Source organism: Lithobates pipiens, unplaced genomic scaffold (assembly GCF_037356315.1).
Source record: "Lithobates pipiens isolate NorthernLeopardFrog02 unplaced genomic scaffold, aLitPip1_a1.2 Scaffold_25, whole genome shotgun sequence".
NCBI lineage: Eukaryota > Metazoa > Chordata > Amphibia > Anura > Ranidae > Lithobates > Lithobates pipiens.
Window position 1 is genome coordinate 146,650,931 of NW_027507787.1, and position 15,879 is coordinate 146,666,809.

Genomic DNA, 15,879 nt, shown 5'->3' on the forward strand with positions numbered 1-15,879 from the left:
AAGGGGGCCCCACACGGTGCAGAATGGAAGTGCGCTGGACAAGAGGAGTAACAGATACTGAGAATTACACCCAGCATACAAGACAATTGAAGTAGTACTGTGCAGAGTCCATACATACAGAATAAGAACAGATACTGAGAATTACACCCAGCATACAGGACCAGAGATGTAGTACTGTGCAGAGTTCATACATACAGACTAAGAACAGATACTGAGAATTACACCCAACATACAGGACAAGATAAGTGGTACTGTGCAAAGTCCTTATATGCAGAATAAGAACAGATACTGAGAATTACACCCAATATATCGAGCAAAATAAGTGGTCCTGTACAGAGTCCATATATACAGAATAAGAACAGATACTGAGAATTACACTCGGCATACAGGACAAGAGAAGTGGTACTGTGCAGAGTCCTTATATGCAGAATAAGAACAGATACTGAGAATTACACCCAACATATCGATCAAAATAAGTGGTCCTGTGCAGAGTCCATATATACTGAATAAGAACAGATACTGAGAATTACACCCAGCATACAGAACACCCTGGAGGATCCTGTGTCATGACCCCCTGTGTGCATTCCATGAGTGAATCCAGAACTTCTGTGTCAACTAGGTCTCTATGCAGCATCCAATACACTTTTGCATCATTTGGGCAAAGGCACTGATAATGAAGAGATATCAAATTTACAAAAATATTTTACTAATAATAAACAAGTCTAAATATTTTAATAATAATAAAAAAACATTTTTTTCCTGAGAATGTTAAAAAATTCTGCTGATAATTTCTACTTTCCTCCACCTGGAGAAGAAGCTGTCATCAGTGTGAAGTCATTGTCTTGACTTTGCTGCTGTTTTTTCTTTTTGCAGAGTGTCTCAGTTTTTTTTTATATAATAATATAGCAACTTATGTAATCATATATAATATAATAATATATAATTTCCCATGAAGGTGGAAATTTTTCAGTAGTTAGAGAGCCGGGGAGATGTTTTTATATCTCCTTCTGTCGGCTGATGCCGCGTTTTCTTGTATTGGTGACACAGAAGATGAACGCAAGTCACGTGCAAAATCAATCACTTCTCACAATCGCCTTCTGATGAGCTACAATGTACCTTGGCTCTATATTTCTCTAGAAAGCATCATTCAGTGCGCTGGATCGATTGTGCTAAGCAGAGATCTGCAACTCTGGATACATCGATAAATCCATCACCAGATTTACAATATTTACTTAAGCAAACGTGAATCTTTCTCGGGGAAGGATTGCAGCGTCAGTGCAGGGATGGGCAGAATCATTTAGAGAAATGTCAGCGTGTACAATATAAAAATATTCTATCGCTAGTGAGAACAAAGCGTTGACTAAAACCAGTTTAACATTTTAGATTAAGAAAACTCAGATAGCTTATCCAGTTCAGCTCTCACACACGTACACCCCCCATGAACCAGAGTCATTTTTACATTTCGCCTGTTGAGCCTATTAATTCAGCAACAGCTTTGACATTACTTACGATAAAAAAGTAATACCTATATTGTTTATTGTCTTTTTGGTGATTTGGTGATATTGTCTTGAAATAACTAATTTTGTTTGTATTCAATATATACACTAAAAATGGAGAAAGATTGCAACTAAGGCCCCTTTCACACGGGGGCGGTTTTCAGGCGCTACAGCGCTAAAAATAGCGCCTGAAAAAACCGGCCCCTTTCACTCCAGTGTAAAACCCGGAGGGCTTTCACACTGGAGCGGTGCGCTAGCAGGACGGTGAAAAAAGTCCTGCTAGCCGCATCTTTGGAGCGGTGAAGGAGCGGTGTATTCACCGCTCCTACCCATTGAAATCAATGGGGCAGCGCGGCTATACCACCAGCAAAGCTCCGCTGAGCAGCGCTTTGCGGGCGGTTTTAACCCTTTTCGGCCTCTAGCGGGGGTTAAAACCGCCCACTAGCGGCCGCATACCACTGCTAAAATGACGGTAAAACGCCGCTAAAAATAGCGGCGCTTTACCGCCGATGCCCACACCGCCCCAGTGTGAAAGGGGCCTAAAAGAAAAGGAATCAGCACAATGAACACAACCTGCTGACTGTGGGTTATGTCCCTTGTGGTGATTTTTCAGCTTTATTATTTAAGCTACACTTGGGCTGGCCATAGACGGTGTGAATTTCTGTCCTGCAACCATGCCACAGATAGCACTGACTGGGGAATCCCCCCTGCCGGACCACTGTCTTCTCCTAGCAGGGGCTGCAGCGGAAGGAAGCCGTCTCCACCGTTAGAAGACAGTGGCCTGGTAAAAAATGTCTCTCCTACAGCCCGTGGTTGCAGGAAAGGAATTTGCACCATCTATGGCCAGCTTAAGTGTTGCTAAAAAAAAAAACACAAGACAAATCAGCACAAGGGACATAACCCACAGTAAGCAGGATGGTTACTCTTGCTGGTTACTCTTGCTTTAGTTGCAATCTTTCTCCATCTTTAGTCTTTATTTTAGGGATTATTGCTAGCTGCTATAGCAGAATTTGAAAAGCAGGTTAGCTGTAGCCAAGTTGATCGATCAACCTGGTACATTCAGCCTGCCCATTAATGGTTCGAATTGAACCATAATTTGTTCCAGAAGAATGCTTGTAATTCAAAGCACTTGTATAACAAAGCGAGTTTCCCCATAGAAGTCAATGGAAACTCAGATAATTAGTTCCACAGCAACTTCTATGGCAGGGATCTGCAATTAGCGGACCTCCAGCTGTTGCAAAACTACAAGACCCATCATGCTTCTGCCTCTGGGTGTCATGCTTGTGGTTGTCAGAGTCTTGCTATGCCTCATGGGAATTGTAGTTCTGCAACAGCTGGAGGTCCGCTAATTGCATATCCCTGTTCTATGGTATGCAGTACCGCATGTGGCCAGAAGATGGTGGGCTCCGGAGACACTCTGGAGACATTCCAAAACCGCTCAGAGCCACTCAGAAACACTTATGAACTGAGTGTTTCTGAGTGGCTCCAAGTGCATCCGTGGGGCTCTGAATGTCACCAGCACCCCCGCACCTCTGGCCAAATGCGGTACTACACATCGTAGAGGCTTGAATCTTGCTCATTTTGTGAGACAATGCTTGCAATCCAAGTCAGGATTTAAAAAAAAATAATAGCTTATATTGCAAAACGCTCGTTAACCGCCTTACTCGCAATCCGGGGTATCACTGTAAAAGCATGTTTTGGAAACACGCCTCTCTAGGCAAAGATCCTATAGCACACCTACTCTGCCAGAGCTCATGGCTCTGTGGATAATCATGAAACAAAGAAATGCTGGATGGCCACACTCACCTTTATATCTAAAGCTATGACTAAGCACCCATTAGTGGTGTGAAACATGTTAGCTTTTGCCCCCCAAACCTCTGTCATTGTATGGATTGACTGTTTGGATTTTATTCAATTGACACAATAAAGGTGTTGCATTGGAGTGCGGCCGTCCAGCATTTCTTCCTTTTCCGACAAGCATACATTTTATTCTACTGTTTTTCCGCATTTAATATTGCTAAAATTGTGATTCTAGTACAAAGCATTGCAAGGATATTTTTATTTGACATTAAAAAGAATTGAACAAAATGAATAAAAGAAGAACAGTGTAAATATTAAAATAATAAAAAAAAATCAATAGGAAAATAATAGCACAGGGGAGAAGGAAAAGAAAATGAAGTTAGGGCAAGCTAAAAGTTAATACGGAGGTACACACAAATGTTATCTTTTATAACAAAATATGTTTTTTTTTTTACTTGATAGGTTGTTTTAACTAACATCTTCTGCAGACGGACGAAACATTGTAAATACAAAAAGTAATAATGCTATATTGTATCTCTCCATCTCTGAAGAGTACAGTATATACCAGTTATTCTCAACCAGGGTTCCATGGAACCCTATGGTTCCTCCAGAGGTTGCTAGGGTTTCCTTCAGCATTGGGCAATTTCTGCCTCTCAGATAAGTTCCCACTGACACCATTGATCTTTTTAGCCATCTATAAGGAGGTAATTCTTCCCAATGACCACAAGTGAAAGGACCATTCTTTCAATTGACCATTACACTAATGTATCATGAGTTGTAGATTTCTAATTTTTAGTAGGGGTTCCCCCCTGAGACCAGAGAACTATTTGAAAGGTTCCTCTGTGTTGAAAAGGTTGAGAAAGGCTGGTATATACTGTATAAATACTGTGTTCAACAGTTTTTCTTTTTCAGCAGCACTATCGCTGTCATTTTGACAGTTGTGATTTGCAGGCAAGTGTGGGGGTGGCAAAAGTAAAGGGCATACTACACACACCTTGTGTACTTCCATACTTTTTGTTTTTTCTGGGTCTTTACAGTTTACCCGATGTCTGTGCATGGTTAGAATTAGGGAGCACACTTTGCAGAGGTACCTTGGCACGTGGTAGTATCGCATTAAAGGTATATTCAAATAAGGGAAGTGCTATTGTGCAGAGGCGATTTATACAGAATAAGAACATATGCTGAGAAATACACCCAGTCCAAAGTATTGTGCATAATTCTTCCTCTGTTCTGGTCACATTACACATCTGAAATGCCTTATCTGGTGAGTGGTATTCATGGATGGAGAGACCTGAACTGAGAGGGTGCAGAGTCCATACATGCAGAATAAGAACAGATACTGAGAATTACACCCAGAATACAGGACAAGAGAAGTGGTACTGTGCAGAGTCCATACATACAGAATAAGAACAGATACTGAGAATTACACCCAGCATACAGGACAAGAGAAGTAGTACTGTGCAGAGTCCATACATACAGAATAAGAACAGATACTGAGAATTACACCCAGCATACAGGGCAGGAGAAGTCGTACTGTGCACAGCACACAATATCAGAAATCGGACACGGCTGTATTATAGATTGTTGCAGCGAATAATTCCTCTGTCTTACCGGAAAAACAATGTCAATTTGTAAATCAAATGTACACTCTGACCGCAGCCATAATTAATGTCATTATGTTCTGAAGATTGACTGCTCGTTATAACGGATCAATCTGCAAACCATAATTACCATAACGGCGCTGTGATCGGTTGTTTACATTTAATCCAGAGTTTGGTGGAAATTCACGCAGCATTTATGTGATCGGCTAAACATCAACAAAGTAACTAATTTCAAGATGAGTTCTGTTATTTCAAGCATCTGTGATCAGCAAATTTCCCTACAAGCTGAAGAAATACAATTTTATTGTCTGTGTTTGTATCTAATGAATATGCAGCTTCACAATTAAAGAGAACCAGTCATCGGGGCCATATGTCTAGGAGCGGCTTTTTTTGGGATCTCTAATGGATCTAATTTAATGAATGAATGAATGAAATACTTGTATAGCGTACAATGCGAACTGAATCACCTCTAGGCGCCTCTAGACGGGCGTACTGGTTCCTGCCAGGGCCTACACACACTACATGGTGGGTCTGGAGGGCAGCTACAGAACGTTTCTCCACTCCTGGCCAGCTGTCCCCTGCTCAACCCCTATGGGGCAAAGCGGGTCTCACTCATTTTTGTACGGTTCCAGATCCGCAGCTATGCGCCAGATATGGGGTTAAAACACTTGGAGATATTATGCCAACAGGTGCCCTTGTGAGTTTCTCCCTATTATTCCAGAAGTTCGGACTGCCTGGCTGGATGCTGTTCCGGCACTTCCAGCTGCGGCATGCCGCCAATGCTCAGTTTCCTAGATCTCCTGTTCTCAAAGTTGACTCCACTGAGTAACTTTTGACACCCGGAGACCTACGTAAACCACTATCAACCCTCTATGGTGCTCTTCTGTGCACTGACCTTCCCAGGATGGGAGTACTGGAAGGGGGGTATCCCATCTCTAGATAGGGAGGACTGCTTAGAGCATGGCCCAAAGCTCGTAATTATGTCTCCGGATAAGTTGATACAGGTCAAATTTTTACATTGTGTATATTACACCCCCGAGAGACTATGCAGGATCTTTCCAGAGCGCGAATCCGTATGCCCTCACTGTAGATCACAACAGGGTACATATTTACATATGTTCCTCTCAATTTTGATGCACTGGGAGGCAGTGTTTGTTGAAATTAACCTTAGACTACAACTTATCTTAATACCCACCCCTTCCCTAGCCCTACTAGGAATCCCCAACGATGAAAAGCATCCTTATCATTTGAAGCTGCTTATATCACACCTCTTGTACTATGCCAAAAACAAAATACTACTGAAATGGCTACCTCCTCATAGACGAGATGGGAGGCGATGGTCAATGCAGACCTCCCTCTACATAAAATGACCTATTCTAATAGGGGCTGCCAATCGAAGTTTGACAAGGTCTGGGCACTTTGGACTCTAACCTGAACACTTATAACATAGGGTATATGTTTAATTGTAGAAAGTTATATGACCTTGACAGCACTGGTATCTCAGCAAACTTATATTATGTGCCATGTCCTGAACCTAGATACTACTAACTTTGATTTGCAGTCCCCAAGGACTCTATCCACTCACGACATCTCTATTTCAGTTGTATTATTCAATGCATATGGCAATATTCATGTACTGACTTTTCATCTTGCATAACCTGTAATCTTTTTCAATAAAGCAGTTTGTTAAAAAAAAAAAAAAAGAGAGAACCAGTTTTATGTATATTTAAACTCCTTACAATGAACTTCTCTTATTTGCTCCATCTTGGTCTGTAGAATTTTTTTTTTGCCAATCTTCACTTACCAACTGCATACTCCAATGCGGTTAAGTGAGGGCGACATAGTCCTTTAGAAATTCCCACCACCAGAAGAATTAAAGAACCCCCCTGAGATGTCACCAGGATGGCGAGAAAATATCAATACTTCTGCTTTAAGTAAACAACTGAAGTTGTTTAGTTTTCTGTTGATAAGTGCATAAAAAAAAAAAAAAAAACAACATTGGTTCACCCTGACAAAAAATTCTTGGAGTCTATACAGATCTGTGCTCTCTACCTTTGGACTTTGAACCCCTCTCCCTCTATGGTTTGGAGATGAGGAGAGGGGAAGATGTTTGGCTGTCCAGTCTTAGAGTCACAACACTGCTCCTCAATAGATACAGTAGACTAAGCAAGTACTGCTGCCAGAGACCTGCTGATTCATGGGATTCTCTGAGCACTATAGGATAGCTAGTAAGCACAATTTATGTACAGAAAGGGATAGTTTTAGTTTCTTTCAATCAGCCTGCTTAAAGTGGTTGTAAACCCTCACATATACCCAGAGAAGGGATACACAGAGATTAAACAAATCCTCCTACATAGGTTTTACTTGTTTATGTGCAGTCTTCTCTTCTCTACACCCCTTCAAAAGGGAACAAAAATCTTAGCACAAAGGAGGGGGCACAGAGGCTGCAGTTACAGTGTGTGAAAGCTGATTGGAGGAAAGGAACACACCACCCTCCACACAGCAGAAGGACTGTATTCTGAATAGACAAGTTGTGTACTGAGCTCTCATCCCCTACACAAATTTTATCTCATGTGTCAGGAAAACTTCTCAGAAGAGACTCATGCTAATAACAGAGGAATGGATCACAAGAGAGAAACAACACTTTGATTAGGATTTTGCATGTTGGGTGTTTTTCAGGCGTTTTCAGAGCTGAAAACACTACATTATGTGCCATTTACCTGCAAACGAAGCCTGCAACGTCCCTGTTGGTGGCCGCGTCCATCTTCACCCCTTTTCCTTCCAGGGCTATGGACTCTGGATCTGTGACTGGCCGGGGCCCTATACAAATGGCACGATCTTGCCCTTTCTTTAGTGTGCATGTGCTGATGACGTCGGCGCAAGCATATATGGTAAATATCTCCTAAACCGTGCAAGTTTAGGAGATATTTCCAGTACCTACAGGTAAGACTTATTGTAGGCTTACCTGTAGGTAAAAGTGTTGTGTAAGTGTTTACAACCACTTTAATGCTGAATAAACAGGCCTATTGCAGAAATGTAAAAACTGCTCTGGTCTATAGGGTGTTACAGGGGCAAAGAGCTCACTGGCTACTGCTTTTGTGCCTCTATTCCAATATGAGCTACTGAGCTCTGTAAACACCAAGCTTATTTTCAACTAAAGGGGCTAAGGAGAGCCTATATGAACTTAAATAACACTTTGGGGGGGGGGGGGGGGGGAATAAAGAGTGGTGAAGGTGCTATATTTCTTCTAAACTGCACCTCCTAAGGAAAAATAAAGACGTAAGCCCTTTTGTTAATTGGAAGTGATCTGATCCCATGTTTGTGACAGACACAGTACAGAGGGCAGTTCAGCTGGAGCAGTATGCCGGCAGTTTATATCTCGTACACCAGGTCAGGAGATCTGCAGCATTTTATTGTAGTCATTAGGTGAAGAACACGCGAGTGGCTCAGATAGACTCGAAACAGGCCTATGCACACCACTCACGCCAATTTCCTGAATGGGTAATTCCCTTGTTTGAATTCAACCTTATTTAGCCTGTGTGTTCCTGTTAAAGCCCCCCCCCCCCCCATACAACATCCCTCATAACTGAAGTTATTGCAGTATTGGTACGCGTCTTCTCTTCCATTATAGAAATAAACATTTCCTGTAAACAAACCTTGCTAGGAATTCCTGATCACCATTTGTGGAGTCGCGCTGTTTATATAATCCAGAAAATGCAGGTACATGGCTGGGGAGGGCATATGAGCTCCAGCTGCAATATAGATGAGGTGGCCCAAACCCCGATCATGGCTCGTATAAACAACTCTGCGCTGTTTACTGACTCGTCTTACAATATGACAAGCACTGACTTGAACAAACAAACCCAGAAGACAGATAAAGCTGAAGAATGTCGACTGCAATTAAGTAATGGCCGGCGGAGGACCCCCAGAAAACCGATCTGCTAAATTTAAAGGACAACTGCAGGTGGAACAATATGTAAACCCAATTACTAAAAGTGCCACAGAAGCTGTAACAATTTAAAAGTGATTTTCACTCTAAATTTCCCACGGTCTGGGAACCATGAATCTCCTTACGAGTGTGTTCACTCTTTATCCGATTGCTTCCGAGTCTGAGTTGTCCCCTTCCCTTCTCTATCTCCTTTTTCTAGTCTTTGGTCCTCTTTTTTCCCTCTACCCCCTTTTCTAGCTCTTTATTCTTATTTATACAGTTGCTGTCCTCTGGGGTTAGTTGCAGGAGATGAGCCACCCCTGGGGTGACTGTGAGTAGGCCTTGGAAATATGTCCTTTCTTTTTATTTGCATTCTTTACATATTGGTATCATCCCAATGGTTTATTGTTGTTTAGCGTTGGTTGTCATGATTGTAACCCTTGATAATTATTCTGTAATAATTGATCATTGTTTAGCCCCTGTGTGGACGAATTATTATGCTTGCTTTTGATTTCCTACACTGATTTGTAAAACCAATACATACATTGAAGCAGAAAAGTGATCTTCTTTCTTCCATGAAGGTTCTTGTTTGGTTATTTCCATGTATAGCTCATTTGTGATCATTGCATGTTTCTGCCTCTTTGTGGATGACAGTAAAGGACGAACACTGAAAGGAAAATATGGATGAACTCTCCCTTCATCTCCAACCTTGTAAAAGTCTAAGAGGCACTAATGCTCATTGAGTCTTGCGATGTTGCATATGAACAAACTGACCAAGTTAATATGCAACTGTGGAGGGTGAGGGTGGGTTAGGTTAGGTCATGGTAAAGGGGCAAATGTAAGTCCTTTTTATTTATACATACCTCCCAACTTTCTGAGATGGGAACGAGGGGCACCTACTAGCAAAAGTATGTAGGCATAGGACACACCCACTGCCACGCCCTCTTTAAAGGAGAATTATACAAAAAAATGATTGGTTAAACCCACAAGTGCTTTTTTACCACTATTATTCCGTTATATTGGCTTTTGAAATTTACAAATGCAGCAATTTAGAAATTGGATGGAAGGTTTAGCATTGGGAAACGCTTTTTGAAAGATAAATAGTGCATTTTATTTACAACTATATAGATCAGACCAAAATGAGGGACAAATGAGGAGGAAAGAGGGACAGAGGGCCTTTGTTCCAAATCCGGGACGGTTAGGAGTTATGTATACAGCTCTTAGGACAGTTGGAAAGGTTAAATTTTTTTCCTACAATAATAAAGATGTTATACTTACCTGCTCTGTGCAATCAAATTACACAGTGGCTCTGAACTTCCTCGTTTTAGGTACACATGGATGTATTTTAAGAAAGCCTCTTGAATTTTTATGCCATAAAAATATATTTTAATATGTATCAGAATTATTAATAAAAGACTTTAGTGGGTACAGTACATGCAGGCAGTGACCCTGGGGAGGCACACATGAGCGATGGCCTCTGTGAGGCATGCAAGAGTGACTCTGGATAGGCGCATAATGGTGGCGATCCCGGGGGAAGATACCCATGGGTAGTGACCCCTAAAGGGTACACACAAACGGTCACCCTGGGAAGGTACACACAGGCGGTCGTCCTGGGAAGGTATACATGGGCAGTCACCCCTGGAATGTATACATGGGCGGTCACCCCTGGAAGGTATACATGAGCGGTCAACCCAGAAAGATATACACACGAGCAGTCACCCCAGGAAGGTACACACGGGCGGTCATTCCAGGAAGGTACACATGGGCGGTCACCTCGGGAAGGTATACATGGGTGGTCACCTCAGGAAGGTATAGATGGATGGTCTCCTCGGGAAGGTGCACATGGGCGGTCACCTTGAGAAGGTACACATGGTCGGTCACCCCCAGGAAGGCACACATGGGTAGTTACACTGGGGAGACACCAGGGCTGCAGTTAGAAATCATGGAGCTCCGTACAGCCTTCCTGATGGGGCCTGCCAACCTGCCTCTGCCCCCCAGAGGTACATCAGAAAAGTGGAATTGACTTTATCTGCCTATACCCCGAAATTAAAAAAAAATTCCTTCCTCTGCTCCCAACTCCTGGGCCCCTCTGTTGACATGATGGGGCCCAGGGAAATGTAACTTAAGTCCTGGTAAGCAAGTAGGAGCGGGGGTGTGGTCTAGAAAAATCAATCTATTAATTTAGGCAGAAATTAATAAAGCTGCCCGGGCGCCCCTGTTTAGCTGATGAGGCCTGGGCCCAGTACAACAGGACCAGTTGTACTGCCTTATCCGTGGCCCTGGGTGGCACACCCGGGTGATGATTCCAGGGAGGCACACACAGGGGAAGGTACACATTGGCACTGACTCCAGGGAGGTATACATGAAGATATTCACAGTAAACCTCAATTTTATGAACCATGAAAAGGACAGAACAACACCAACCACCTTGCCACCCTTCGCCTCCTTTCTGTGTTTTATAAAAAAAATAAAAAAATCAGAGTGACGTTGTGGCGGGGAACGTGGCACATTGTATATCACAGCGGGCCATTTGTGATCTTTGCATGTTTCTGCCTCTTTGTAGATGACAGTAAAGGGCCCATTTCACAGGCGATTGCATTCTTGTAACACTACGCACAGCAATTTCCACTTTCTCCCTTCCATTAAGACAGCTCGAGAGTCGATAGCATGGCCATTAGCCGCAAATGAAAACATCGCTCGGCGCTGATACTCCTTCAAACTCCCAAATGAGGAGGAAGCACTGGAGTGCAGCTTCACGCACAGAAAACTACTAATAAAGGTGCGTTCGGAAACAAGGTGAGCCGAATAATTGAGGTGTGATCATGTTTAAAGAGCGGCAGCTGCAAGAAAACAGCGGGGGACACTTTACTGTGTCTAGTGACATCGCCAAGGCGCTCCGTGCCCCATGCCTCAGTCACGGGTCCAGTCTGATAGGTCGTGCTCTTTTCCCCCCAGGCCTTGTAAAACTGCAGCTGTTAACCAACAACACATTCAATGATTACTAAGATCATATAGACTTGCCATATCTTCAATAAAGCCAGACGGATCTGGCAGTTCCTACCTCCACCGGTGCTCGCAAACATTCCACCTGCTCTGCTCCGACTTCTAGCGTCACATCCACCGAGGCAAAAGGACGACTCGCCATCTGCTGGCGCTCTCGCATGAGTTGCTGTAGGGAAAGATAAAAAGGATATCAGAAAAGAAACTATAAATATATAACTTGTAATAATATTAATATAAAATATTAATAAATATAAAAAGTTAAACAATTAAAACTAAACACCTGGAACAAAGTAACAAAACAAAACACTCAGAGCATTTTCAATATAAGCAGAAGAAAAAAAAAACATAATGTTTCCTTTAACCCCTTCATGCCCACCCCGGTGTCCCTTTAAACGCTCCTAAAAATCCAGGGGGGAAAGGAAGGGTCATTGATCAAGTGACCTCCGTGATTGGCTGTCACAATGGTTACATGATATGGAGACGCTCAGGAGTTGGAACTGAGAGCAGTCTTTTACAGCTCAGTCTCTATGCTGGGAGCACATTGTCAGCACATAAACATTGACCACCATGTGAGGCCTGTAGGCAGTCCACCCTTTTGCCGCCGCATATGTTTTGAGTGGGCAGCAACAGGTTAAGATTACAACAAAAGATTTCTAATTTAAAAATTAACAACTCAATATACCTAAAGCATTTTAACCAGGGTGGATAAAAATCGATGATTTAAAAAAAAAAAAGATAGTTTTCTGTTTAAGATTCATTTAAAATTTAGTTTATTCAAGATGAAATGGAGCTTCATTATGTAGCATGAGGCTGTATATTCTGCAAGATTTACATTTTTGGTAAACTCATTCAATGAATCCAAGCTCTGCAAGCTGAGATAACATGCACTGCATTGATGCATTCACACAATTTCATAGTAACCATGAGATAAACAAAGTTCAGGAATATTCCTTTATCCCATTGTTTTGCAAACCTATGTACACTACAAACTGTATGATTGAATTGGTTCTGTTATCAATGTTTTACTAACCTGACAGCTTATTATTCTAAATAGGAAACCTTCATTTTGTTTGAAAATATTAAAGATTCTAACTACCAGCAAGAATGAGTTCTCACGTTTAAAGAGCACCTGTCATTTCAGATCCATCATGGCAGTGCCTGTTAGCGGGCATCCACTTACCTGTTGTAGCCACGTCCCTCACCTTGTTGTGTCACTGCCACATCACCAGCCGTCCCATTAAAGTGAATGGGACTGTCGGTGAGTCAACAGGGGATCAGAGGAGGAGATGACAGACATGACAGTTGCTCTTTAAAAATGATGAGTTCAATTGTGTTGATTTAAATCAAGCCTTTTTTACCAGTGATTTAATTGACTTGATTTAGATCAAATCCACCCTGATTTTAACCAGTCACTTCACTCTCTGCACCAAATGTCCCACCACAGTCGCACACTTTCTTTCATTGCAGTACATTTACAGTATATATCTCTGATGTATACTGCAGTGTTGTACAGAGAACACTGAGCTGCACTAGAGTCTCTGCACTAGAAGAGCCGACCCCCCCCCCGTCACACACTATTATTATTATTATAATACATTTATATAGCTCTGCCATATTCCATAGTGCTGTACAGGGATCACTGAGCCAGTCACATCTGTCTCTGCACCAGTGGAGCTTACACTCTAATACCCCCCCCCCCCCCCCCCCCGTCACACACTGTTATTATTATACATGAATGTAGCTTTTATATAGCTCTGACATATTCCACAGTGCCATACAGAGATTACTGAGCCAGTCACATCAGTCTCTGCACCAGAGGAGCTTGCACCCTAATGTCACACCACAGTCACCCATTATTATTTTTACATGTTTATATAGCTCTGACATATTCCATAGTGTGGTACAGAGAACACTGACCTGATGACATCGGTTTTTGCATAGGAGCTTACACTCCACATTGGGCCTATAACGCAGCAGTGCCCCCAATGTATGGCCTCTTCCGCAGCAGCTCCAGGACTGCTCCATTTTAATAGCTCGGTTTCTATAATTTAATTATAGGCAGAACTAGCTGCTAATTAAACGTCTTCTAATTACGTATCTCTAATAATGGATAATGTATGTGTAAAGTGTCTAATTCACAACAAGAGGGAAATTAGCCATCACTAATTGTACACTCATTAAAGGCGCCTCCCCTTAATGGGTTAAACAAGCGGGTGAAGCATTGTTTGGAGATCCAAGAGAGTGGAGTGCAGGGAACATCAGTGCACAGCCAGGTCCTGATTGAGAATGCTGTTCACCAGTAACATAACACCAACCAATCACAGGGTCTGTCGTTAGATTACCATTATCTGATTTATATATGGAGGAGATTAGCTTAGTGGAAGCAATCATATGAGTATCTGTTCATGTTCATAAGCATTGTTCCTCATTCTATAATGTGTGCTCATACCCCTATAGGTTTATGGGGCAGACATCTTTACTCACTACAAAGGCAATCTCTGCTTCCTACTTAGGAGTGCTGTATAGTGATTGTGCTTCACTGTTCCTCCCTCACTGGAGAAGTTAACTGGCCTGAACATGACATACATTATCTTTCTACCTAGTCCTCCCTGAGAACAACAGAAACCAGAGAGAGAACAGACACGCAGGAAAAAAATACAGCTTTATTCAATGCAAAATGTAGGGCGGAGTGGACAGGCCTGTTACATCCCAACAAGATAGATGGACAAAGAGAGATATAAAGTGGATACAGGAAAGAATCCCCCCCTCATTTAAAATAATCACATGTTGCTTTGCAGCCTGAAATGAAGACAGACATAATTTTTGTTTTATCCAGCTGTATTTACTAGTGCAACATATAACACCCAAGTGAAAGATATAACACCAACATGTCAGTCAGAAAAAAATATACAAACTTCAATCACTGAATCAATGAGTTGGAAAAAGGATCACCACCCCCCCCAATGGACTCAATCAGGTGCAGCATATAACCTTCTCAATAGCACACAATGCCATTTGACTCTTAACTGTGATCATCTGTAGTCATTTTGATTAGCTCAGCATGAAAAGAGCTTTCCTGGAGCATGTCCCTGGAAGTGCAACTGAAGCAAACAATCAACTACAGATGGCGAGTCACTGACAAAAGATCTCCAGGATAAAGTTGTGGACAGGCACTGTAACTGATAAATCCAAATAAAATTCAAAAACGTTATCAATGCCTAGAAGCACAGTAAAGTCTATTATTAAAGCAGTTGTATACCTGCAGAAAAAAAAAGTAAAAAGAAAACCCTGTAAGGCTAAGGAATAATCAGCTAGTATGCACTGCATACTAGGTGATTATGAAATACTTACCTTAGAACGAGGTCCCGTATCGCAGGCGGGAGCTGACATTTTGCCCTCGGCGTGTCTTTCAGGTTCGCTGCTCCAGTGGTGCTGTAAGTGGCCGGGGGAGCCGCGATGACATCACTCCCGCGTATGTGCATGGGACTTCTTCTCGGCAAGATCCGGCAGCATCTGCTGACGTCAGTGGCTGCATGCAAAGTGAATATCTCCTAAACCATACAGGTTTAGGAGATATTCATTTTACCTACAGGTAACCCTTATTTTAGGCTTACCTGTAGGTAAAAATTTTAAAAAAATGGGTATACAACCACTTTAAGAAGTGGATGGTATTTGGTACAACACAGACCCTCATTGGATCAGGACGTCACTCCAAACTGGATAAAAGAGCCAAGAGGAAACTGTTCAGAGAGGCTACCGAGAGGCCTACAGCAACTCTGAAGCAGTTGCAGGAATTTATGACAAAGAGTGGTGGTTGTGTGCATGTGACAACAATATTATCCACAAATTATCCACAAATGTGGCTTGTATGGTAGGGTTGCAAGAAAAAATCCATTCTTCAAGAATGGCCACATGCAGTCACAACTGAGCTGTGCCAAAACACACCTTGAAGATTCTGAGTCCACATGGAAAAAGGTGATATGGTCCGATGAGACTAAAATGTTATCTGGCCTCAGCACCAAACAATATGTCTGGTGGAAATCCCACAAAT

The 15,879-nt window shown here is 42.3% G+C and overlaps 1 protein-coding gene across 1 annotated transcript in view; it reads right to left on the reverse strand.

Annotated features, from left to right (window-relative positions):
- Positions 1–15,879, reverse strand: part of ATRNL1 (attractin like 1) — a 1,004,401-nt gene that overhangs the window by 207,742 nt on the left and 780,780 nt on the right. The window contains exon 27 of the mRNA XM_077454933.1: positions 11,887–11,994. Within this exon, the coding sequence (XP_077311059.1) occupies positions 11,887–11,994 (108 nt within the window). The remainder of the gene's footprint in view (positions 1–11,886; positions 11,995–15,879) is intronic.